Below are 27,006 nucleotides of genomic sequence, written 5' to 3' on the forward strand. Positions count from 1 at the left end.
TTGGTGCTTAGACAGCGGCTGTTCATCACATATGAGTGCGAAAAAGAGCGAATTCAATAACTTTAGAGAGATTAGCAAGACTCTCAGCTTAGCAAACAACAACGCGGCTAAAATCACGGGTATAGGTAACGCTAAAGTTATTATCAACGAAAATAATAGCGAAGAGCAAAATTAATTTCGAAAATGTATTGTACGTTAAAGATTTAAGAACGAATTTACTCTCCGTTTCGAAAATTGCGATTAAGGGGTATGAAGTAATTTTTCGGCGAAATGAAGCTGTCATTCCAATGAATGGGGAAACTATTCTGACAGCGATAAGAATCGGTGATTTGTACTATGGTAAAGGTTTTGAACGATCTGCGAGGTTTTCGCAAATGAAGCCAAATATCATAAATACATGGCACGTACGAATGGGCCATCTAAACGAAAAGGATTTAAAACGAGCAATTTGTATGGTACACGGTATAAATTATCATACAAATGAAAAACTGCGAACTTGCGAAATCTGTTTAAGCGAAAAACAAACACGAGAAAGATTTTCAAAGCAGAGGGACCAACGTACAACCGAGTTACTAGAGATTTTACACAGCGACGTTTGCGGTCCAGTGAAGGTTTGCTCACATTCAGGTGCAAAGTACTTCGTAACATTCACTGACGAGTTTCGAGACATTCCGAGGTTTATTTCAAGAAAAATAAGTCAGAAGTTTTAGAAAAATGTAAAATATTAAAGAATATACGTATACCGGGAAGAAAGTTAATACACTACAGACAGACAACGGGTTGGAGTATATGAGTAACAAATTTCAAAACTATTTAAATGAATGTGGAATTAAACGGCGTTTGACCGCTCCTTATACACCACAGCAAAATGGCATAGCTGAAAGAAAAAATATAATCTTTTAGAAATGTCTAGATGCATGTTAACACAGGCAAGATTAAAAACAATATTTTGGGCAGAGGCTGTAAACACAGCGAACTATATTCGAAATAGGTGTCCCACAAAAGTCCTCGAAGATGAAGTACCTATCAAGATGTGGTCAGGTAAAACTCCCACAGTCGTTCACTTCAGACCATTTGGTTTAAAATGTTACGTTTTAATAAAAGATAAGCCCAATGGCAGATTTGATTCCAGGTCTGAAGAATGTATACTAGTAGGTTATTCGAATGAAGCTAAAGCTTATCGATTGTGGTCTCCTCAAAAGAAGAGGGTTGTAGTCAATCGAGATGTAATATTCTTAGATGAAACATTTGGTAGAAATGATGATAAATACTCTGAAGATGGATCAATGGAGATAGATTTCGATATACGAAAAGACGAAAGTATAGTTGAAAATGAAAACATAAATACTGAATCAATCGTTCCGAAAAGGGACAAAGGTAGACCAAAGTTAATTCGAAGTGGAACCCGTGGACGGCCCAAGAAGTCATTTCAAGAAGTCTCAACTAAAAGAACTGATAATGAATCTGAATCTAGTGTAGATTTTGAAGAATGTGAATATGCAAATATATCACTAGTAAATGATCCAACTACTTTTCAAGAAGCTATAAACAGGGAAGAATGTAATATGTGGCTGCGTGCCGTTGAAAACGAATATATGGCTCAAATTTCAAACAAAACATGGGACATAGTAGATCGACCCGTAGAACGAAAAGTTATTGGGGATCGTTTTGTGTTTCGTACAAAAGAAGACAAAGTTAAAAAAGCACACCTGGTGGCAAATGGGTGCTCGCAACGTCCAGGGGAGTATTTCAATATCACTTATGATGGCTGCAATTGCAACCCAGAAGAATCTTCAAATACATCAAATGAATGTTATGACTGCTTATTTGAACGGTGACCTAGATGAAGCAGTATATATGGAAATATCTAAATACTTAGATGTAATCCTTAAAAAGGCAGCAGCAGGATATCCGACAAACATAAAAATGGCTAAAGCTGAAGATATACGACGTACAGCAGAAAATTTGCAGAAGTCAATATCGAAAAGCAAAGATCCGGTATGTAGACTACACAAATCTTTATATGGGCTACGACAGTCTGGTTCTCAATGGTATCAAAAATTAACGAATAAACTAAGACAAATAGGATTTAATACATCTAAATGCGATCCATGTTTATTTATATTGAAACAAAAATCAAAGATTATGTTAATTACAGTGTATGTAGACGATTTACTCATTGCTACGAATGATCTTCATATATTCAATGTATCAGTATTGTGTAATATAATATATAATAGCGTATGTATTCACTGCGCACTCGATGACCCTCGTTATTACTCTACTCGCTCCTCGCTCGTTTTCCATTCGCATCGGTGGTGCTGCCAGTTGTCATCACTCACTAGGGTTGCCACATCCCTCCTATTTTTTTTAGCTTCAACTTAATCCCTTCTTGCTGAGCTGATGGTTGGTCGCCGGTGAACACGTTTGTAGGTGGTGATGTGACCTTAGCCGCTGACTCAGGACGTAGTGACCCTTGTGACGTTCCTGTCTCCTCCGCGCCTGAATTTCTGGATAGTGTTGAATGTTGTTCAATTGGTGGATGTAACAATGTTCCTGGTGCTTTCTCTGACTCACTGGCTGGTTGTTGGTTAGCGGAGGGAATTTTCTTAACATGGCTGATGTTCCTCCGCAGCACCTTACCATCGCCTGAAAGCTGTACCTCATCGCCTTTCCCTTTAACCACAACGTATTCGGTTGCATTGAAATTTGGTGTTAACTTGTGCGGGAATATAACGTTTTTCAAAAGCACAATATCCCCAACTCCTATGTCCGAGCTTTTCGCCCTTCTGGCTGCATCAGCCTTCTCTTTCCCCTTATGTTTATTTATGCAGTCCAAGTCTCTTGCCGACGAATCACCGATTTCTTGTGTTAGATCACGTATGTCTGGGATCTTGTCACGAATGGTCCGATTGAACATTAATTCCGTTGGTGTAGCCCCGGTTGTGCTGTGAGGTGTCACATTGTACATCATTAAGTATTTCTGTATCTCTGACTTATAGTTCACCTTGTTAGAGTGGGCAATTTTCAAGCGCTTTACTAGTGATCGATTTATATTCTCGACCTCTCCGTTAGCTTGAGGCCAGTACGGCGGTGTTGTGACTAGCTCGATGTTATTCTCTCTACAGAATTCTTTAAACTCATTGCTCACATATTGCCTCCCATTGTCAGTACGCAAGGATTTAGGTAACCCTAGTCTAGAGAAGATGTCTTTCATTGATTTTATAACAGCTTCGGAACTTATTTTCCTTAAGAACACAACCTCTTGATAGCGCGAGAAATAGTCGATCAATACGAGTACATATTCGCCATTGGGAAGAGGACCTAATAAATCCGTTGCCACACATTGCCATGGTCCGTCGGGGAATCTGTGTCTTTGCATTGGGGTTGGATTGTTTGGTAGTGATACCAGCAAGCAGTCTCGGCAATTTTTTACAAAACGTTCGACCTCTCTGTCAATCAGGGGCCACCAAACCTTTGCTCTTAGTCGTCTTTTCATCGCCGACTCCCCTGAGTTCCCTTCGTGTGCGAGTTCCAGTACTCTTTGCCGTAGAGATTCGGGAATCACAATGCGTCTCCCACGCAGGAGTATATTGCCTAGCACCGAAAGTTCTAGTCGGAACGGATAATATATATTGGATGTTCCCGAGCTCCACGAGTTGTTACTTATGTGAGTGATTGCATCAGATATATGATCATCCCCTGTACTTTTTTTATCAATGACGGTTACTGTAAGAGTTGCTGGCACGGAACTACACACGATTTGGAAAACATTATCTTCACAGTTGCTGTCGAATATGTCACTACTTGAAAACTTGACTAGTCTCGATAAGGGGTCCGCTATGTTTTCCCTTCCAGCACGATAAATTACTTTAAATTTGAAAGCTTGCAGTCGTAGAAGCCAACGTTCAATTCTGGCAGGTGGCTTGGATGTCGGTTTAAAAATAGCTTCAAGGGGTTTGTGGTCTGTGACCAATTCGAATTGTAATCCTGCTAAATAATAATAAAATTTCTCTACTGCCCACACTAAAGCCAAGCTTTCTTTCTCTGTTTGCGAATATCTTTTTTCAACGTCTGAGAGACTTTTGCTAGCGTATGTGATTATCTTCGGATCCCCACCGCTGTCGAATTGAATTAAGACTGCTCCTAAGGCTATTGGGCTGGCATCAGCTATTACGCGCGTTCTGTTCTTTGGATCGAAGAATGCTAAGTTGGGTATTTCCGCTAGATAAGTTTTTAGTTTTTTAAATGCCTGTTCTTGATTGTGACTCCAGATGAAAGTGCTACTTGATTTTAGGAGACTCCTCAAAGGCTCAGTAATATCAGCTAATTTTGGTATAAATTTCCCTATGTACGTAACTAGGCCTAGGAAACTTCTTACCTCGTCTTTGGTCTTTGGAGCTCGAAATTCCCCGATTAATTTTACTTTCTCTGGATCGGCAGTGAACCCCTGTTCCGATAACATGTGCCCCAGAAACTTTAGCTCCTTCACTTTCCAGGCGCATTTACCTGTGTTTAGTACGACACCATTCGCATTAAATATTCGCATAACGTCCCTTACTGCTTCGTCATGTTCTTGTTCCGAGCTTCCGAATATGATGACATCGTCGATATAATTGAGAACGTTCTTGCAAGGTGATAACAACTCTTCCATTATGCGTTGGAAAATCTCAGGTGCCGAATTTACCCCGAACATTAACCTTTTGTACCGGAATAGCCCTTTGTGTGTGATAAACGTCGTTATTTCTCGGCTGGCCTCATCGAGTTCGATTTGATGGTATGCGTTTTTTAAATCCAGCCTCGAGAAAAATTTTGCATGTCTTAGTTTTGTCATGAAGGAGTCGAAGGTGGGTAAAGGGTAGTTTTCACGTAGTATGGCCTCATTTGCGCGCCTCATATCAATGCATAGCCTCACGTCCCCATTAGGTTTAAATACTATGACCACCGGCGATATCCACGAGCTTGGCCCTGGAACTCGCTCGATTATGTCTTGGTGTAATGCTTCATCAATCTTTTCCGCCACTTTCGTCTCTAATGCAATCGGAATGCGTCTTATTGGTTGCTGGACTGGCCGGATACTACAATCTATTGCTAAACTAACTTTAATGTTTTTAATTTTTGGAAATGGCTCTTTATCTTCAATTCGATGGACATTTAACCCTACTCTCAAAACATTAAGTTTTACTGCTGAGTCCCGCCCTAAGAGTGATTGACTTCCCTTTTCAATAACATAAAAGGTAGCAATCAGTTCTGTATGAGCTGTAGCGATTGGCGCGTCAAATACCTGCAACACTTTCAAAAGCTTATCCGCGGCATACGCTTTGAATTGATTTGGAGAGTGGGACCGGATGTTCCACACTACGGCCTGTCCGTTTCGTAACTCCGACCAATCTCCTTCACTTATTAAATTAAATCGAGACCCAGAATCTATTACCATGTCAATCGTTCGGCCACCAACAGAGCATCTAATCCTCTCATCGCTCATATCATCATCAATTTTAAAACAGTCGAACTCCCGCATTTCTTCAGATCTCATCTCACCCTCATCATTTATGCAGCGCACTCTAGATGCTGCCATGCGCCGCCGTTTCAGGTTATCATAACTACCACTTCCGTGCTCACGTTTGACCCTTTTTGTTTTACACCTCACTGCAAAATGACCCTGTAGCATACATTTATTGCATTTAGCATTCTTAGCCGGGCAGTTAAAGTCATTACTCGTATGCCCTTTACGCCCGCATCTATCGCATTCAGCAGTATCAAACTTAGTTTTGTTAGCGATTTTGTTTACGTTTAGTGGCACTACGTCAGAAACCATTGTTGTCGTTTGGCTTTTTATTGATTCGTGTATCTGACACATTTCAACCACCTGCGTTAAATCATGTTCTTTTTCCAGGAGTCGTTTTTTCAAATCTATTGGTGCCCACACATCGATGAGTTTATCTTTTATATTCGTTTCTATAACTTCTTTCTCGGTCTTACCGAATTGACATTTAGCAGCTTGACCTCTTAGTTTTAAAATGAATTTATTTAGGGTTTCCCCTTCCATTGGTTTCAGGGACCTAAATAGATGTCGTTCGAACGTCGAGTTCCTCTTTGGAGAGAAATGTTGTGTCAATTTTCCCACGAGCACCTCATATGGATCTACACCTTCTTTTCCTTCTACCAGCGCGTCTGGGATATTATACGCGACTTCTTGTAATTGAGCGCCGCCAAGGTGTAGCAGTTTACTTCTTTTCTTAGACGCAGTGGTAATGTCTTCTGCTTCTAAGTACAGCGTAAACGATCGAAGCCATTTTTCCCACTCTGTTCGGATTATCGACTTGTCCATCACGTCGCATAGAAATGGTGCCACACTGGGATTCATCATTTTCTTAGTATAATTATGCCTTTATGTTTGTATGTATATGCAATTTAATGCCAAATTTTCTCTCTTCTCAAATTTCTTCACCTTGCAATTTAATGCCTATGCAATTTAACGCCGAATTTTCTCTTTATTATTTAGATTCTCTTCAACTGGCAATTTAATGCCTTTGCAATTTAATGCCTATGCAATTCAATGTCGAATTTTCTCTTCTTTAAGTTTTCTTCGCGCACTCGCACTTGCGCAGGCAAAATTAAGTCGCTCTCACACACTACCTGTTGCTTTTTTTTTTTTTGACTCGCTGAATTGCGCAGTTATTTGCAAAAATAAATTCTCTCCACCCTTTCCGATTCGTTTATTTTTTCCTTTTTTGTTATCCCATCCTCGTCGCCACTGTATTGCCTTCCAAATAATACACAGTATAGTTTCAGTATTTTCATATGTATATTCAATGTATCAGTATTGTGTAATATAATATATAATAGCGTATGTATTCACTGCGCACTCGATGACTCTACTATATTAACTCTACTCGCTCCTCGCTCGTTTTCCATCCGCATCGGTGGTGCTGCCAGTTGTCATCACTCTAGGGTTGCCTCGCTAACTCGCTCGTTTTCCATTCGCATCGGTGGTGCTGCCAGTTGTCATCACTCACTGGAAAGGAGTGAAGCTACAAAAAAGGCTATGTACTTACGAGAAATGGTGAATGAGATCGGGTATAAGCACGAAAGTATAACTATTTACAACGACAGCCAAAGTGTACAGAAGTTAGTCCAGAGCAAAGCATTCCATTCACGTACTAAGCACATAGACGTACGTCATGACTTCATACGAGAGAAGCATCAAAGCGGCGATATCAACTAGAATTATATTCCAACAGAAGATATGCCAGCTGATGTCCTTACCAAAGGAATGCCTATGGAAAAACACTACAAATGCATCGAAAATATGGGCATGACGAAAAAATGTTCATAAATTATAATGCAATCAAAATTCTTCGAGGGGAGGTGTTGGAGAGAACGAAGCAATTTAATTGCAACCCTGCGAAGAATCCATAGCACTGTAACTTAAGTTAAGCTGTCATGTAATATCTGTATCTATTACCACTTACTTCCGTTTTAATTGAAAAAATAAACGCATATAAAACAACAATACACTTATATAAAACAATACATGTTCATATATGTGGGATTCATTAAAAAAAAACACCACGTTCTTAGTTTTTTATTTTGGTTTATTATTTAGTTTATTCGCACTTTTAAATTCAAGCGGCGGCGCACAGTGGTGCCAGAGCGGAAAAAAAGGATATTTCTGCCCATGCATCCCGAAAAATGCACTGTTTGGTGTGGTTTGTACGCTGGTGGAATCATTGGACCGTATTTTTTCAAAGATGCTGTTGGACGCAACGTTACGGTGAATGGCGATCGCTATCGTTCGATGCTAACAAATTTTTGTTGCCAAAAATGGAAGAACTGAACATGGTTGACATGTGGTTTCAACAAGATGGCGCTACATGCCACACAGCTCGCGATTCTATGGCCATTTTGAGGGAAAACTTCGGAGAACAATTCATCTCAAGAAATGGACCCGTAAGTTGGCCACCAAGATCATGCGATTTAACGCCTTTAGACTATTTTTTGTGGGGCTACGTCAAGTCTAAAGTCTACAGAAATAAGCCAGCAACTATTCCAGTTGGAAGACAACATTTCCGAAGAAATTCGGGCTATTCCGGCCGAAATGCTCGAAAAAGTTGCCCAAAATTGGACTTTCCGAATGGACCACCTAAGACGCAGCCGCGGTCAACATTTAATTACTTAAATATTTGATGTTAATTATTTGAACAAACTCAACACCGACTGCTAAATGTGTATATACAAGAAAATCGACTTTATACCTGAATATAATATTGTCGAATTCTTCCAAATGCACTGCCGTTATGACTTTATGTCAACTTCGATAAGATGAAGAAGGCTAATTTACTTAAATATTTGATGTTAATGATTTGAAGCAACTCAATACCGACTGCTAAATGTGTATATACAAGAAAATCGACTTTATACCTGAATATAAGATTGACGAATTCTTCCAAATGTTCTGCCGTTATGGCTTTATGTCAACTTCGATAAGATGTAGAAGGCTAATAAACTTTAATATTTGATTTTAATGAATTAAAGCAACACAATATCGACTGCTAAATGTGTATATACAAGAAAATCGACTTTATTCCTGAATATAAGATTGTCGAATTCTTTCAAATGCACTGCCGTTATGGCTTTATGTCAACTTCGATAAGATGAAGAAGGCTAATTAACTTAAATATTTGATGTTAATGATTTGAAGCAACTCAATACCGACTGCTAAATGTGTATATACAAGAAAATCGACTTTATACCTGAATATAAGATTGTCGAATTCTTCCAAATGCACTGCCGTTATGGCTTTATGTCAACTTCGATAAGATGAAGAAGGCTAATTGACTTTAATATTTAATGTTAATGATTTAAAGCAACTCAATATCGATTGCTAAATGTGTAAATACAAGGAAATCTACTTTATACCAGAATATAAGATTGTCGAATTCTTTCAAATGCACTGCCGTTATGGCTTTATGTCAACTTGGGTAAGATGAAGAAGGTTAATTAACTTAAATATGTTAAATTAATGAATTAAAGCAACTCAATATCGACTGCCAAATGTGTATATACAAGAAAATCGTCTTTATACCTGATTATAAGATTGTCGAATTCTTTCAAATGCACTGCCGTTATGGCTTTATGTCAACTTCGATAAGATGAAGAAGGCTAATTAACTTTAATATTTGATGTTAATGATTTAAAGCAACTCAATATCGACTGCTAAATGTGTATATTCAAGAAAATCGACTTTATACTTGAATATAAGATTGTCGAACTCTTCCAAATGCACTGCCGTTATGGCTTTATGTCAACTTCGATAAGAAGAAGAAGGCTAATTAACATAAATATTTGATGTTAATGATTTGAGTCAACTCAATACCGACTGCTAACTGTGTATGTGCAAGAAAATCGACTTTTTTCCTGAATATAAGATTGTCGAATTCTTCTAAATGCACTGCCGTTATGGCTTTATGTCAACTTCGATAAAACGTAGAAGGCTAATAAACTTTAATATTTGATTTTAATAATTTGAAGCAACTCAACACCGACTGCTAAATGTGTATATAAGTTAACATAGCAGTCAGAATAATCACAAATGTTCAACTAACAAAGCCGCTAACTACCCACATTATCTGCTGGGTTTTCTATGCTGGAATATTCGCAACAAGAACGCTATCATAAAATTGCATATCAACATTATCATTGAAATGACCTTCTTATGATCATCAAGATAATCAGCAAGAGCACATAGCAACAGCGCACTACCGCTTGTTAGATAACCAAAGCGCATATCAACGCTTTAAGCGCTACGGTACCTACATCGTTTATTGCTACTCCCGCATTGCTACATATTTAATCTACCAACAACTTCACATGATAGTCAGTTGAATTCATGCTTGGGCTAGGGCTTTGGCTTAGTTGACAGAGATGGAAAAATCAATCAGAAAGTGGATTCGAAGCGAATAACATCGCAATAAAGAAAATAATTTTTCTGAACAAACCAACGTGTTTAACTGGCGCCCAACTTGAAGGACCAAGGACCCACAAATATTGTAAGGACATCTGAATCCTGAAGGACCAAGGGCCTAAAATATCACAAAGGACATGTGAATCCTGGAGGACTTAGAACGTGAAACTTCATCAATCTTCATTTTAATTAAATAAAAAAGTGTAAGTGATAATTTAAAAACTTTGTCAAGTGGACATTATTTAAAAGAATTTTAATTGGTAACAAATTCAAAGTTCCCTGTTAAGGGATTGTAATTAAAATAAAAGCTTTCTAAATGTTCTGCAGTTTCATAGCTTTCGATTAAAAAATTTCAATAAAGTAAAGGGTTCATTGAAACATCTTTAAATATAATAATTTTTTTTTTTTTTTTCAAATTTTTCATAATCGTAATTTATGAGTGACTTCGCCTTTCCATTTAAGTAAAGGCCTGTTGTAATATTTAATATTTTATTAACAAAATTTCGCTTTTTAAAGCGTTTAAGAAAGTGAAGTGTTGAAATAACCTAAGTTTATTTGTCATAACGACGACTATTTCTGTTATCAGAACTAGTTAAGTGTATAAAAATAGTGTGTTCGCGGAAGCAGTTATATTTAGTAGAAAATAATTTTATTAAATAATTTTGATAACTGGTATCACTTCCTATCAAATTTGCTCTCAAGCCTTTTAATAAAAATAAATTATAGGCAGTAAAAATGTTTCTTAATAAAGAACAAGTGTTAGAAATCGTTAATCAGGCCAACGAAAGTACAAGGCAACAATTAAGCCTCTTAACCTTGGCAATAAATCAGTTACAACCGCGTGGCGTAGAAAATCATTTACCCGTTTCTATTAATCCATTGGTTGTAGAAAACAATTCAAGTTTAGACTTAATAAAGTCTCTCCCTGAATTTAGTGGGGATTCTGCTTCTTATCCTGCCTGGCGAAGTGCAGCAGAATTCGCTATAAATTATTATACGGAAGGTTCGGAAAAATATTACATCGCAATGGGAATCTTCCGAAATAAAATTATAGGTTCTGCAAACGCCACACTTGCATCTTTTAACACAGTGCTTAACTTCAAGGCAATTATAGCTAGGTTAGATCAAGAATACGCAGATAAAACACCGCTTTATGTTCTTGAAAATGAATTGAGCATACTTAGACAAGATAATATCTCTATTACTGAGTACTACAATAAAGTAGATAAAAAGCTATGCCTAATAATAAATAAACAAATCATGACCTATAGCGGAAATAAAGATATTGTTGCTGCACTAAATGAGCGCGCTAGAGAGAACGCTTTACGCGTTTTTATATCAGGACTTCGTCGTCCATTGTCCGACATTGTTTTCTCCGCCAAACCAAAAGACCTTCCAACTGCTCTTGCAATTGCTCAAGAGCTCGAAACGAACCATAGGCGACACGATTTTGCAGAAGCTTTTGCTGTAGGAAATACATATAAATCTAATAGGCCGATATTACCTCAATATAAACAAATAGACCACAATAATCGACCACTTGCAAGTACTCGCTTTAGCGCAAATCCTTCCGGTAGACCAACTCCAATGGAAATTGATAACAATACAAGTTATTATAGGCAGCGTAAAAGTATTCCAAATACGCATCTGCATTATCTTACATGCGAACAGGTCAATTTAATTACAATAGAAGAGCATTCCGTTCCACTAAAATTGCAATCTCAATTTAGACAGTTGATAAATAAAAACATAAATGCATTTGCTGATCCTAATAGAACCTTGCCGTACAACACGACCGTTAAGGGTATAATTCGCACAAATACGGATGAACCAATTTACAGCAAGAGTTATCCGTATCCTATTTCCGTAGCTCCGTTTATAAATAATGAAATAAAAACGCTTCTTAACGAAGGAATAATAAGACCATCTTTTTCGCCTTACAATTCACCTGTCCACGTCGTGTCTAAGAAAGGATTTGATGAAGATGGGAAGCCAAAATTACGAATGGTGATCGATTTTCGTAAACTCAATGAGAAAACAATCCCAGATCGATATCCCATCCCTGATACATCAGTAATCTTGGCCAATTTAGGAAGCTCGAAATTTTTTACAACATTAGACCTTAAATCAGGGTTTCATCAAATTATTATGTGTGAGGAAGATAGACAGAAAACAGCATTTAGTATCAACAACGGAAAATATGAGTTCTGTAGATTACCTTTCGGGTTAAGAAACGCGCCCAGTATCTTTCAAAGGGCCATCGATGATGTTTTACGAGAATTTATTGGGAAATATTGTCATGTTTATGTCGATGATATTATCATTTACTCTTCAGATGAGGAGTCCCATTTAAAGCACATCGACCATATACTTCAAAAGCTTGAAAGCGCAGGAATGAGAGTCTCGTCCGAAAAATCGAAATTTTTAAAACCCAAGTGGAGTTTCTCGGCTTTCTCGTTTCTAACACAGGCATTAAAACTTGTCCGGATAAGGTTCGTGACATTATTAATTACGAGCAACCCCAAACTCTTCGAGCGTTACGTTCATTCCTTGGCCTATCAGGGTATTACAGGCGTTTTATTAAAGATTATGCCGCCATCGTTAAGCCTTTGACTGTTTATCTTCGCGGAGAAAACGGACAAGTAGGTGCACGCAATTCAAAAAATGTGAAAATAGATTTTAGCCCTGAAGCGCTCGAAGCCTTCGAACGAATAAAACAGATACTAGCCTCAGAGGACGTTTTACTTCAATACCCCGATTATAACCTACCATTCGAGCTTACCACAGATGCCTCTTCTACAGCCTTAGGTGCAGTTTTGTCGCAAAAAGGTCGACCAGTTACTATGATTTCGCGAACGCTCTCTGCTACCGAACAAAATTACGCCACTAACGAACGTGAACTACTTGCGATTGTATGGTCATTAAAAAAGCTTCGCCATTATTTATATGGAACGAAAGATATAAAAATATTTACTGACCATCAGCCCTTGATATTCGCTATGTCCGAGAAAAATCCAAACGCAAAAATGAAAAGATGGCGAGCGTTCATAGAGGAGTTTGCGCCCAGTTTTCATTTCAAACCTGGAAAAAACAACAAAGTCGCAGATGCACTTTCTAGGCAGTTTTCCCACAATTTGAGCGAAGTGGCATCAAGTGAAACTGTCCATAGCGAAGAATCGTTAAGTAATACGATTAAATCTGTAAAATGCCCTATTAACCAATTCAGAAATCAGTTAATGATCTCGAAGTCTAATTCCTTTAGCAAAACTACTAAAATATTTTTTCAAAAACTAATTCGTCACACAATCACTTTTGATACTCTTGAAAGCCTTGTCCAATGTTTAAAAATTATTATTAACCCTGATGTCACCAACGGAATTTACTGCGATCTTTAAACTTTAGGAAAAATTCAAAATGTAATAATATCGGCTTTTCCTGGTATTAAATTTATTCACACCGAACTTCTCCTAATTGACATAACCAACAAAGATGATCAAATAGAATTGATAACAACGGAGCACAATCGTGCTCATCGTGGCTTACATGAGAATTTTCGCCAGATTTCTCGTGAGTATTACTTTCCAGATACAAAAAAATTATTGAAATCAGCAATATCAAATTGCAAGATATGTTTAGAGAACAAATACCAGAGGAAACCTCCTGACCCTGGAATAGGTAAGACACCAATTCCAAACGTACCAGGTGAAATTCTTCATATGGATATTTTTATAAGCGGCAAGCATTTGTTTTTAACGTGCATAGATAAATTTTCTAAATTTGCCATAGTAAAACCTATTGTTTCAAGAGCCACGTTCGATATTAAACACGCCATATTAGAAGTTTTATTGGTCTTCAATAACTCCAAAGTCATTGTTTCTGACAACGAAAAAGCTTTTCAATCAAATGCAATTAAAGTTTTACTAAGAGATGCCTTTTCAATTGACCAATTCTTTATTCCCACACTACACAGCGAAAGCAACGGTCAGGTAGAAAGGTTCCATTCCACCTTGTTGGAAATCGCACGATGCATCAAAGAGCAGCAAAAGATAGACGATACAATTGAATTAGTAATTTTAGCAACACATAAATATAATTGTAGCTACCATTCCGTCATCAACGCCAGGCCAATTGATATATTTCACAATTGTGCGACAGAAAAGCTAGAGGTTATAAGGAAAAAGTTATCTGAAGCTCCAGAAAAAACTTTGCAAAGAAACAATCGAGGGCGAGCTGCCAGAACTTACAATCCTGGAGAGAAGATTTTCATAAGAAGGAATAAAAGGCTTGGAAATAAGTTTGATAAGGTATTTGTTGAAAAAATAGTCGAAAAAGACCTTGGTACGACAGTTCTGATTAATGGCAAGAAAGTCCATAAAAGTAATCTTCGTTAAAATAATCAAATTTTCCATATTTTTTTCTTTTTTTGAAAATAAGCCAGAAATACAATAACCAAATCGAAAGCAAAAGAAAACGGCTTTTAAACAACCAAAACGTCTTTAAATAAACCACTTGTTAATTTTTTAAATCATCACGCTAGTTTAGAAAAATGTTAATATTGAAAATTCTATAGATCTCATATGATGTAGCTTAGTCAATTTTTTTTCGTTTTGTGAAATATTCATATTCTTTAAGTCGTTAATTGTAATTATCTGTAAACAAATCAACTGTGAAACTTAAGCCAAGCCACTATGCAAAAAGCCCAAATTTTCAACACAACATCCTCATCAAATTGCGGAATACTATATTTCCACGAATCGAGGACGTTTCGAGATTTAGCAGGGGGATAGTTAACATAGCAGTCAGAATAATCACAAATGTTCAACTAACAAAGCCGCTAACTACCCACATTATCTGCTGGGTTTTCTATGCTGGAATATTCGCAACAAGAACGCTATCATAAAATTGCATATCAACATTATCATTGAAATGACCTTCTTATGATCATCAAGATAATCAGCAAGAGCACATAGCAACAGCTCACTACCGCTTGTTAGATAACCAAAGCGCATATCAACGCTTTAAGCGCTACGGTACCTACATCGTTTATTGCTACTCCCGCATTGCTACATATTTAATCTACCAACAACTTCACATGATAGTCAGTTGAATTCATGCTTGGGCTAGGGCTTTGGCTTAGTTGACAGAGATGGAAAAATCAATCAGAAAGTGGATTCGAAGCGAATAACATCGCAATAAAGAAAATAATTTTTCTGAACAAACCAACGTGTTTAACTTATACAAGAAAATCGACTTTATACCTGAATATAAGATTGTCGAGTTCTTCCAAATGCACTGCCGTTATGGCTTTATGTCTACTTCGATAAGATGAAGAAGGCTAATTAACTTAAATGTTTGATGTTAATGATTTGAAGCAATTCAATACCGACTGCTAAATGTGTATATACAAGAAAATCGGCTTTATATCTGAATATAAGATTGTAGAAATCATCCAAATGCACTGCCGTTATGGCCTTATGTCAACTTCGATAAGATGAAGAAGGCTAACTAACTTAAATATTTGATGTTAATGATTTGAAGCAACTCAATTCCGACTGCTGAATGTGCATATACAAGAAAATCGACTTTATACCTGAATACAAGATTGTCGAGTTCTTCCAAATGCACTGCCGTTATGGCTTTATGTCAACTTCGATAAGATGAAGAAGGCTAATTAACTTAAATATTTGATGTTAATGATTTGAAGCAACTCAATATCGACTGTTAAATGTGTATATACAAGGAAATCGACTTTATACCCAAATATAAGATTGTCGAATTCTTTACAAATGCACTGCCGTTATGGCTTTATGTCAACTTCGATAAGAAGAAGAAGGCTAATTAACTTAAATATTTGATGTTAATGATTTGAAGTATTTCAATACCGACTGTTAAATGTGTATATACAAGAAAATCGACTTTATACCTGATTATAAGATTGAAGAAGGCTTTATGTACTTTTCTTCGATAAGATGAAGAAACTAATTATTTTAAATATTTGATGTTAATGATTTAAAGCAACTCAATATCGACTGCTAAATGTGTATATACAAGAAAATCGACTTTATACCTGAATATAAGATTGTCGAATTCTTCCAAATGCACTGCCGTTATGGCTTTATGTCAACTTCGATAAGATGAAGAAGGCTAATTAACTTAAATATTTGATGTTAATGATTTGAAGCAACTCAATACCGACTGTTTAATGTGTATATACAAGGAAATCGACTTTATACCTGAATATAAGATTGTCGAATTCTTCAAATGCACTGCCGTTATGGCTTTATGTCAACTTCGATAAGATGAAGAAGACTAATTAACTTAAATATTTGATGTTAATGATTTGAAGCAACTCAATACCGACTGTTTAATGTGTATAAACAAGAAAATCGACTTTATACCTGAATAAAAGATTGTCGAATTCTTCCAAATGCACTGCCGTTATGGCTTTATGTCAACTTCGATAAGATGAAGAAGACTAATTATTTTAAATATTTGATGTTAATGATTTGAAGCAACTCAATACCGACTGTTAAATGTGTATATACAAGAAAATCGACTTTATATCTGAATATAAGATTGTCGAATTCTTCCAAATGCACTGCCGTTATGGCTTTATGTCAACTTCGATAAGATGAAGAAGGCTAATTTACTTAAATATTTGATGCTAATGATTTGAAGCAACTCAGCACCGACTGCTAAATGTGTATATACAAGAAAATCGACTTTATACCTGAATATAAGATTGTCGAATTCTTTCAAATGCACTGCCGTTATGGCTTTATGTCAACTTCGATAAGATGAAGAAGGCTAATAAACTTAAATATTTGATGTTAATGATTTGAAGAAACTCAATACCGACTGCTAAATGTGTATATACAAGAAAATCGACTTTATACCTGAATATAAGATTGTCGAATTCTTTCAAATGCACTGCCGTTATGGCTTTATGTCAACTTCGATAAGATGAAGAAGGCTAATAAACTTAAATATTTGATGTTAATGATTTAAAGCAACTCAATATCGACTGCTAAATGTGTATATACAAGAAAATCGACTTTATACCTGAATATAAGATTGTCGAATTCTTCCAAATGCACTGCCGTTATGGCTTTATGTCAACTTCGATAAGATGAAGAAGGCTAATTAACTTAAATATTTGATGTTCATGATTTAAAGCAACTCAATAAAGACTGCTAAATGTGTATATACAAGAAAATCGACTTTATACCTGAATATAAGATTGTCGAATTCTTTCAAATGCACTGCCGTTATGGCTTTATGTCAACTTCGATAAGATGAAGAAGGCTAATTAACTTAAATATTTGATGTTAATGATTTGAAGCAACTCAATACCGACTGTTAAATGTGTATATACAAGAAAATCGACTTTATACCTGAATAAAAGATAGTCGAATTCTTCCAAATGCACTGCCGTTATGGCTTTATGTCAACTTCGATAAGATGAAGAAGGCTAATTAACTTAAATATTTGATGTTAATGATTTAAAGCAACTCAATATCGACTGCTAAATGTGTATATACAAGAAAATCGACTTTATACCTGAATATAAGATTGTCGAATTCTTTCAAATGCACTGCCGTTATGGCTTTATGTCAACTTCGATAAGATGAAGAAGGCTAATTAACTTAAATATTTGATGTTAATGATTTGAAGCAACTCAATACCGACTGCTAAATGTGTATATACAAGAAAATCGACTTTATACCTGAATATAAGATTGTCGAATTCTTCCAAATGCACTGCCGTTATGGCTTTATGTCAACTTCGATAAGATGAAGAAGGCTAATTAACTTAAATATTTGATGTTAATGATTTGAAGCAACTCAATACCGACTGCTAAATGTGTATATACAAGAAAATCGACTTTATACCTGAATATAAGATTGTCGAATTCTTCCAAATGCACTGCCGTTATGGCTTTATGTCAACTTCGATAAGATGAAGAAGGCTAATTTACTTAAATATTTGATGTTAATGATTTGAAGCAACTCAATACCGACTGTTAAATGTGTATATACAAGAAAATCGACTTTATACTTATAAGATTGTCGAATCTTCCAAATGCACTGCCCTTATGGCTTTATGTCAACTTCGATAAGATGAAGAAGGCTAATTATTTTAAATATTTGATGTTAATGATTTGAAGCAACTCAATACCGACTGCTAAATGTGTATATACAAGAAAATCGACTTTATACCTGAATATAAGATTGTCGAATTCTTCCAAATGCACTGCCGTTATGGCTTTATGTCAACTTCGATAAGATGAAGAAGGCTAATTTACTTAAATATTTGATGTTAATGATTTGAAGCAACTCAATACCGACTGTTAAATGTGTATATACAAGAAAATCGACTTTATGCCTGAATATAAGATTGTCGAATTCTTCCAAATGCACTGCCGTTATGGCTTTATGTCAACTTCGATAAGATGAAGAAGACTAATTATTTTAAATATTTGATGTTAATGATTTGAAGCAACTCAATACCGACTGCTAAATGTGTATATACAAGAAAATCGACTTTATACCTGAATATAAGATTGTCGAATTCTTCCAAATGCACTGCCGTTATGGCTTTATGTCAACTTCGATAAGATGAAGAAGGCTAATTTACTTAAATATTTGATGTTAATGATTTGAAGCAACTCAATACCGACTGTTAAATGTGTATATACAAGAAAATCGACTTTATACCTGAATATAAGATTGTCGAATTCTTCCAAATGCACTGCCGTTATGGCTTTATGTCAACTTCGATAAGATGAAGAAGGCTAATTTACTTAAATATTTGATGTTAATGATTTGAAGCAACTCAATACCGACTGCTAAATGTGTATATACAAGAAAATCGACTTTATACCTGAATATAAGATTGTCGAATTCTTCCAAATGCACTGCCGTTATGGCTTTATGTCAACTTCGATAAGATGAAGAAGGCTAATAAACTTAAATATTTGATGTTAATGATTTGAAGCAACTCAATACCGACTGCTAAATGTGTATATACAAGAAAATCGACTTTATACCTGAATATAAGATTGTCGAATTCTTCCAAATGCACTGCCGTTATGGCTTTATGTCAACTTCGATAAGATGAAGAAGGCTAATTAACTTAAATATTTGATGTTAATGATTTGAAGCAACTCAATACCGACTGCTAAATGTGTATATACAAGAAAATCGACTTTATACCTGAATATAAGATTGTCGAATTCTTCCAAATGCACTGCCGTTATGGCTTTATGTCAACTTCGATAAGATGAAGAAGGCTAATTAACTTAAATATTTGATGTTAATGATTTGAAGCAACTCAATACCGACTGCTAAATGTGTATATACAAGAAAATCGACTTTATATCTGAATATAAGATTGTCGAGTTCTTCCAAATGCACTGCCGTTATGGCTTTATGTCAACTTCGATAAGATGAAGAAGGCTAATTTACTTAAATATTTGATGTTAATGATTGAAAGCAACTCAATTCTGACTGCTAAATGTGTATATACAAGAAAATCGACTTTATACCTGAATATAAGATTGTCGAATTCTTCCAAATGCACTGCCGTTATGGCTTTATGTCAACTTCGATAAGATGAAGAAGGCTAATAATTTTAAATATTTGATGTTAATGATTTGAACCAACTCAAATATCGACTGCTAAATGTGTATATACAAGCAAATCGACTTTATACCTGAATATAAGATTGTCGAATTCTTTCAAATGCACTGCCGTTATGGCTTTATGTCAACTTGGATAAGATGAAGAAGGCTAATTAACTTAAATATTTGATGTTAATGATTTGAAGCAACTCAATACCGACTGTTAAATGTGTATATACAAGAAAATCGACTTTATACCTGAATATAAGATTGTCGAATTCTTCCAAATGCACTGCCGTTATGGCTTTATGTCAACTTCGATAAGATGAAGAAGGCTAATTATTTTAAAAATTTGATGTTAATGATTTGAAGCAACTCAATACCGACTGTTAAATGTGTATATACAAGAAAATCGACTTTATACCTGAATATAAGATTGTCGAATTCTTCCAAATGCACTGCCGTTATGGCTTTATGTCAACTTCGATAAGATGAAGAAGGCTAATTAACTTAAATATTTGATGTTAATGATTTGAAGCAACTCAATACCGACTCTTAAATGTGTATATACAAGAAAATCGACTTTATATCTGAATATAAGATTGTCGAATTCTTTCAAATGCACTGCCGTTATGGCTTTATGTCAACTTCGATAACATGAAGAAGGCTAATAAACTTAAATATTTGATGTTAATGATTTGAAGCAACTCAATACCGACTGCTAAATGTGTATATACAAGAAAATCGACTTTATACCTGAATATAAGATTGTCGAATTTCTCCAAATGCACTGCCGTTATGGCTTTGTATCAACTTCGATAAGATGAAGAAGGCTAATAAACTTAAATATTTGATGTTAATGATTTGAAGCAACTCAATACCGACTGTTAAATGTGTATATACAAGAAAATCGACTTTATACCTGAATATAAGATTGTCGAATTCTTCCAAATGCACTGCCGTTATGGCTTTATGTCAACTTCGATAAGATGAAGAAGGCTAATAAACTTTAATATTTGATGTTAATGATTTAAAGAAACTCAATATCGACTGCTAAATGTGTATATACAAGAAAATCGACTTTTTACCTCAATATGAGATTATCGAATTCTTCAAATGCACTGCCGTTATGGCTTTATGTCAACTTCGATAAGATGAAGAAGGCTAATTAACTTAAATAGTTGATGTTAATGATTTGAAGCAACTCAATACCGACTGCTAAATGTGTATATACAAGAAAATCGACTTTATACCTGAATATAAGATTGACGAATTCTTCCAAATGTTCTGCCGTTATGGCTTTATGTCAACTTCGATAAGATGTAGAAGGCTAATTAACTTAAATATTTGATGTTAATGATTTGAAGCAACTCAGCACCGACTGCTAAATGTGTATATACAAGAAAATCGACTTTATACCTGAATATAAGATTGTCGAATTCTTCCAAATGCACTGCCGTTATGGCTTTATGTCAACTTCGATAAGATGAAGAAGGCTAATTTACTTAAATATTTGATGTTAATGATTTGAAGCAACTCAATACCGACTGTTAAATGTGTATATACAAGAAAATCGACTTTATATCTGAATATAAGATTGTCGAATTCTTCCAAATGCACTGCCGTTATGGCTTTATGTCAACTTCGATAAGATGTAGAAGGCTAATAAACTTTAATATTTGATGTTAATGAATTAAAGAAACTCAATATCGACTGCTAAATGTGTATATACAAGAAAATCTACTTTATACCAGAATATAAGATTGTCGAATTCTTCAAAATGCACTGCCGTTATGGCTTTATGTCAACTTCGATAAGATGAAGAAGGCTAATTAACTTTAATATTTGATGTTAATGATTTAAAGCAACTCAATACCGACTGCTAAATGTGTATATACAAGAAAATCGACTTTATACCTGAATATAAGATTGAGGAATTCTTCCAAATGTTCGAAAAGATGAAGAAGTAATTAACTTAAATATTTGATGTTAATGAGAAGAAAATCGTAAAATGCCTTATATCGACTTTATACCTGAATATAAGATTGACGAATTCTTCCAAATGCACTGCCGTTATGGCTTTATGTCAACTTCGATAAGATGAAGAAGGCTAATAAACTTTAATATTTGATGTTAATGAATTAAAGAAACTCAATATCGACTGCTAAATGTGTATATACAAGAAAATCGACTTTATACCTGAATATAAGATTGTCGAATTCTTTCAAATGCACTGCCGTTATGGCTTTATTTAGATTTCGATAAGATGAATAAGGCTAATTAACTTAAATATTTGATGTTAATGATTTGAAGCAACTCAATATCGACTGCTAAATGTGTATATACAAGGAAATCGACTTTATACCTGAATATAAGATTGTCGAATTCTTCCACATGCACTGCCGTTATGGCTTTATGTCAACTTCGATAAGATGAAGAAGGCTAATTTATTTAAATATTTGATTTTAGTGATTTGAAGCAACTCAACACCGACTGCTAAATGTGTATATACACGAAAATCGACTTTATACCTGAATATAAGATTGCCGAATTCTTCCAAATGCAGTGCCGTTATGGCTTTATGTCAACTTCGATAAGATGAAGAAGGCTAACAAACTTTAATGTTTGATGTTAATGATTTGAAGCAACTTAGCACCGACTGCTGAATGTGTATATACAAGAAAATCGACTTTATACCTGAATATAAGATTGTCGAATTCTTCCAAATGCACTGCCGTTATGGCTTTATGTCAACTTCGATAAGATGAAGAAGGCTAATAAACTTTAATATTTGATGTTAATGATTTGAAGCAACTCAACACCGACTGCTAAATGTGTGTATACAAGAAAATCGACCTTATACCTGAATATAAGATTGTCGAATTCTTCCAAATGCAGTGCCGTTATGGCTTTATGTCAACTTCGATAAGATGAAGAAGGCTAACAACCTTTATTATTTGATGTTAAGGATTTAAAGCAACTCAATATCGACTACTGATTGTGTGTATACAAGAAAATCGACTTTATACCTGAATATAAGATTGTCGAATTCCTCTAAACGCACTGCCGGTATGGCTTTATGTCAACTTCGATAGAATGAAGAAGGCTAATAAACTTTAATATTTGATGTTAAGGATTTAGAGCAACTCAATACCGACTGCTAAATGTGTATATACAAGAAAATCGCCTTTGTGCCTGAATATAAGTTTGTCGAATTCTTCCAAATGCACTGCCGTTATGGCTTTATGTCAACTTCGATAAGATGAAGAAGGCTAATTAAATTAAATATTTGATGTTAATGATTTGAAGCAACTCAACACCGACTGCTAAATATGTATATACAAGAAAATCGACTTTATATCTGAATATAAGATTGTCGAATTCTTCTAAATGCACTGCCGTTATGGCTTTATGTCAACTTCGATAAGATGAAGAAGGCTAACTAACTTTAATATTTGATGTTAATGATTTAAAGCAACTCAATACCGACTGCTAAATGTGTATATACAAGAAAATCGACTTTATACCTGAATATAAGATTGTCGAATTCTTCTAAATGCACTGCCGTTATGGCTTTATGTCAACTTCGATAAAACGTAGAAGGCTAATAAACTTTAATATTTGATTTTATTGATTTGAAGCAACTCAACACCGACTGCTAAATGTGTATATACACGAAAATCGACTATATACCTGAATATAAGTTTATCGAATTCTTCCAAATGCACTGCCGTTATGGCTTTATGTCAACTTGGGTAAGACGTAGAAGGCTAATAAACTTTAATATTTGATTTTAGTGATTTGAAGCAACTCAACACCGACTGTTAAATGTGTATATACAAGAAAATCGACTTTATACCTGAATATAAGATTGTCGAATTCTTCCAAATGCAGTGCCGTTATGGCTTTATGTCAACTTCAGTAAGATGAAGAAGGCTAATTAACATAAATATTTGATGTTAATGATTTGAAGCAACTCAACACCGAATGCTAAATGTGTGTATACAAGAAAATCGACTTTATACCTGAATATAAGATTGTCGAATTCTTCCAAATGCAGTGCCGTTATGGCTTTGTGTCAACTTCGATAAGATGAAGAAGGCTAACAACCTTTAATATTTGATGTTAATGATTTGAAGCAACTCAATATCGACTGCTAAATGTGTATATACAAAAAAATCGTCTTTATACCTGAATATAGGATTGTCGAATTCTTCCAAATGCACTGCCGTTATGGCTTTATATCAACTTCGATAAGACGTAGAAGGCTAATAAACTTTAATATTTGATTTTAGTGATTTGAAGCAACTCAACACCGACTGCTAAATGTGTATATACAAGAAAATCGACTATATACCTGAATATAAGATTATCGAATTCTTCCAAATGCACTGCCGTTATGGCTTTATGTCAACTTGGGTAAGACGTAGAAGGCTAACAACCTTTAATATTTGATGTTAAGGATTTAAAGCAACTCAACACCGACTGCTAAATGTGTGTATACAAGAAAATCGACTTTATACCTGAATATAAGATTGTCGAATTCTTCCAAATGCAGTGCCGTTATGGCTTTATGTCAACTTCGATAAGATGAAGAAGGCTAACAACCTTTAATATTTGATGTTAAGGGTTTAAAGCAACTCAACACCGACTGCTAAATGTGTATATACAAGTAAATCCGCTTTATACCTGAATATAAGATTGTCGAATTCTTCTAAACGCACTGCCGTTATGGCTTTATGTCAACTTCGATAAGATGAAGAAGGCTAACAACTTAAATATTTGATCTTAATGATTTGAAGCAACTCAATATCGACTACTAAATGTGTATATACAAGAAAATCGACTATATACCTGAATATAAGATTGTCGAATTCTTCTAAATGCACTGCCGTTATGGCTTTATGTCAACTTGGGTAAGACGTAGAAGGCTAATTAACTTCAATATGTTAAACTATTAATTTGAAGCAACTCAATATCGATTGCTAATTGTGTGTATACAAGAAAATCGACTTTATACCTGAATATAAGATTGTCGAATTCTTCCAAATGCAGTGCCGTTATGGCTTTATGTCAACTTCGATAAGATGAAGAAGGCTAATTAACTTTAATATTTGATGTTAAGGATTTAAAGCAACTCAATATCGACTGCTGAATGTGTATATACAAAAAAATCGACTTTATACCTGAATATAAGATTGTCGAATTCTTCCAAATGCAGTGCCGTTATGGCTTTATGTCAACTTCGATAAGATGAAGAAGGCTAATTAACATAAATATTTGATGTTAATGATTTGAAGCAACTCAACACCGAATGCTAAATGTGTGTATATAAGAAAATCGACTTTATACCTGAATATAAGATTGTCGAATTCTTCCAAATGCAGTGCCATTATGGCTTTATGTCAACTTCGATAAGATGAAGAAGGCTAATTAACATAAATATTTGATGCTAATGATTTGAAACAACTCAGCACCGACTGCTAAATGTGTATATACAAGAAAATCGACTTTATACCTGAATATAAGATTGTCGAATTCTTCCAAATGCACTGCCGTTATGGCTTTATGTCAACTTCGATAAGATGAAGAAGGCTAACAACTTTAATATTTGATGTTAATGATTTAAACCAACTCAATATCGACTACTGATTGTGTATATACAAGAAAATCGACTTTATACCTGAATATAAGATTGTCGAATTCTTAAAAATGCACTGCCGTTATGGCTTTATGTCAACTTCAGCAAGATGAAGGAGGCTAATTAACTCAAATATTTGATGTTAATGGTTTGAAGCAACTCAATATCGACTGCTAAATGTGTGTATACAAGAAAATCGACTTTATACCTGAATATAAAATTGTCGAATTCTTCCAAATGCAGTGCCGTTATGGCTTTATGTCAACTTCAGCAAGATGAAGAAGGCTAATTAAATTAAATATTTGATGTTAATGATTTAAAGCAACTCAACACCGACTGCTAAATGTGTATATACACGAAAATCGACTATATACCTGAATATAAGATTGTCGAATTCTTCCAAATGCAGTGCCGTTATGGCTTTATGTCAACTTCGATAAGATGAAGAAGGCTAATTAACTTAAATATTTGATGTTAATGATTTGAAGCAACTCAACACCGACTGCTAAATGTGTATATACAAGAAAATCGACTTTATAGCTGAATATAAGATTGTCGAATTCTTCCAAATGCAGTGCCGTTATGGCTTTATGTCAACTTCGATAAGATGAAGAAGGCTAATTAACTTTAATATTTGATGTTAATGATTTAAAGCAACTCAATATCGACTACTGATTGTGTATATACAAGAAAATCGACTTTATACCTGAATATAAGATTGTCGCATTCTTCTAAACGCACTGCTGTTATGGCTTTATGTCAACTTCGATAAGTTGAAGAAGGCTAATTAACATAAATATTTGATGTTAATGATTTGAAGCAACTCAACACCGACTGCTAAATGTGTGTATACAAGAAAATCGACTTTATACCTGAATATAAGATTGTCGAATTCTTCCAAATGCAGTGCCGTTATGGCTTTATGTCAACTTCGATAAGATGAAGAAGGCTAACAACTTTAATATTTGATGTTAAGGATTTAAAGCAACTCAATATCGACTACTGATTGTGTATATACAAGAAAATCGACTTTATACCTGAATATAAGATTGTCGAATTCTTCCAAATGCACTGCCGTTATGGCTTTATGTCAACTTCGATAAGATGAAGAAGGCTAATTAACATAAATATTTGATGCTAATGATTTGAAACAACTCAACACCGACTGCTAAATGTGTATATACAAGAAAATCGTCTTTATACCTGAATATAAGATTGTCGAATTCTTCCAAATGCACTGCCGTTATGGCTTTATGTTAACTTCGATAAGATGAAGAAGGCTAATTAACTTAAATATTTGATGTTAATGATTTGAAGCAACTCAACACCGACTGCTAGATGTGTATATACAAGAAAATCGACTATATACCTGAATATAAGTTTATCGAATTCTTCCAAATGCAGTGCCGTTATGGCTTTATGCCAACTTCGATAAGATGAAAAAGGCTAACAACCTTTAATATTTGATGTTAAGGATTTAAAGCAACTCAATATCGACTACTGATTGTGTATATACAAGAAAATCGACTTTATACCTGAATATAAGATTGTCGAATTCTTCTAAACGCACTGCCGGTATGGCTTTATGTCAACTTGGCTAAGACGTAGAAGGCTAATAAACTTTAATATTTGATTTAAGTGATTTGAAGCAACTCAACACCGACTGCTAAATGTGTATATACAAGAAAATCGACTATATACCTGAATATAAGTTTATCGAATTCTTCCAAATGCACTGCCGTTATGGCTTTATGTCACCTTCGATAAGATGAAGAA

General features: G+C 34.9%; 1 protein-coding gene across 1 annotated transcript; it reads right to left on the reverse strand.

The window, feature by feature from the left end:
- Positions 1–2,341: 2,341 nt before the first annotated feature.
- LOC126764629 (uncharacterized protein K02A2.6-like) lies at positions 2,342–6,370 on the reverse strand. Its single transcript, XM_050482295.1, has one exon. It carries the CDS (start codon positions 6,368–6,370, stop codon positions 2,342–2,344), a length of 4,029 nt encoding a protein of 1,342 aa, XP_050338252.1.
- Between the last annotated feature and the right edge of the window lie 20,636 nt (positions 6,371–27,006).

Source organism: Bactrocera neohumeralis, unplaced genomic scaffold, assembly GCF_024586455.1.
Source record: "Bactrocera neohumeralis isolate Rockhampton unplaced genomic scaffold, APGP_CSIRO_Bneo_wtdbg2-racon-allhic-juicebox.fasta_v2 cluster09, whole genome shotgun sequence".
NCBI classification, from domain to species: Eukaryota; Metazoa; Arthropoda; class Insecta; order Diptera; family Tephritidae; genus Bactrocera; species Bactrocera neohumeralis.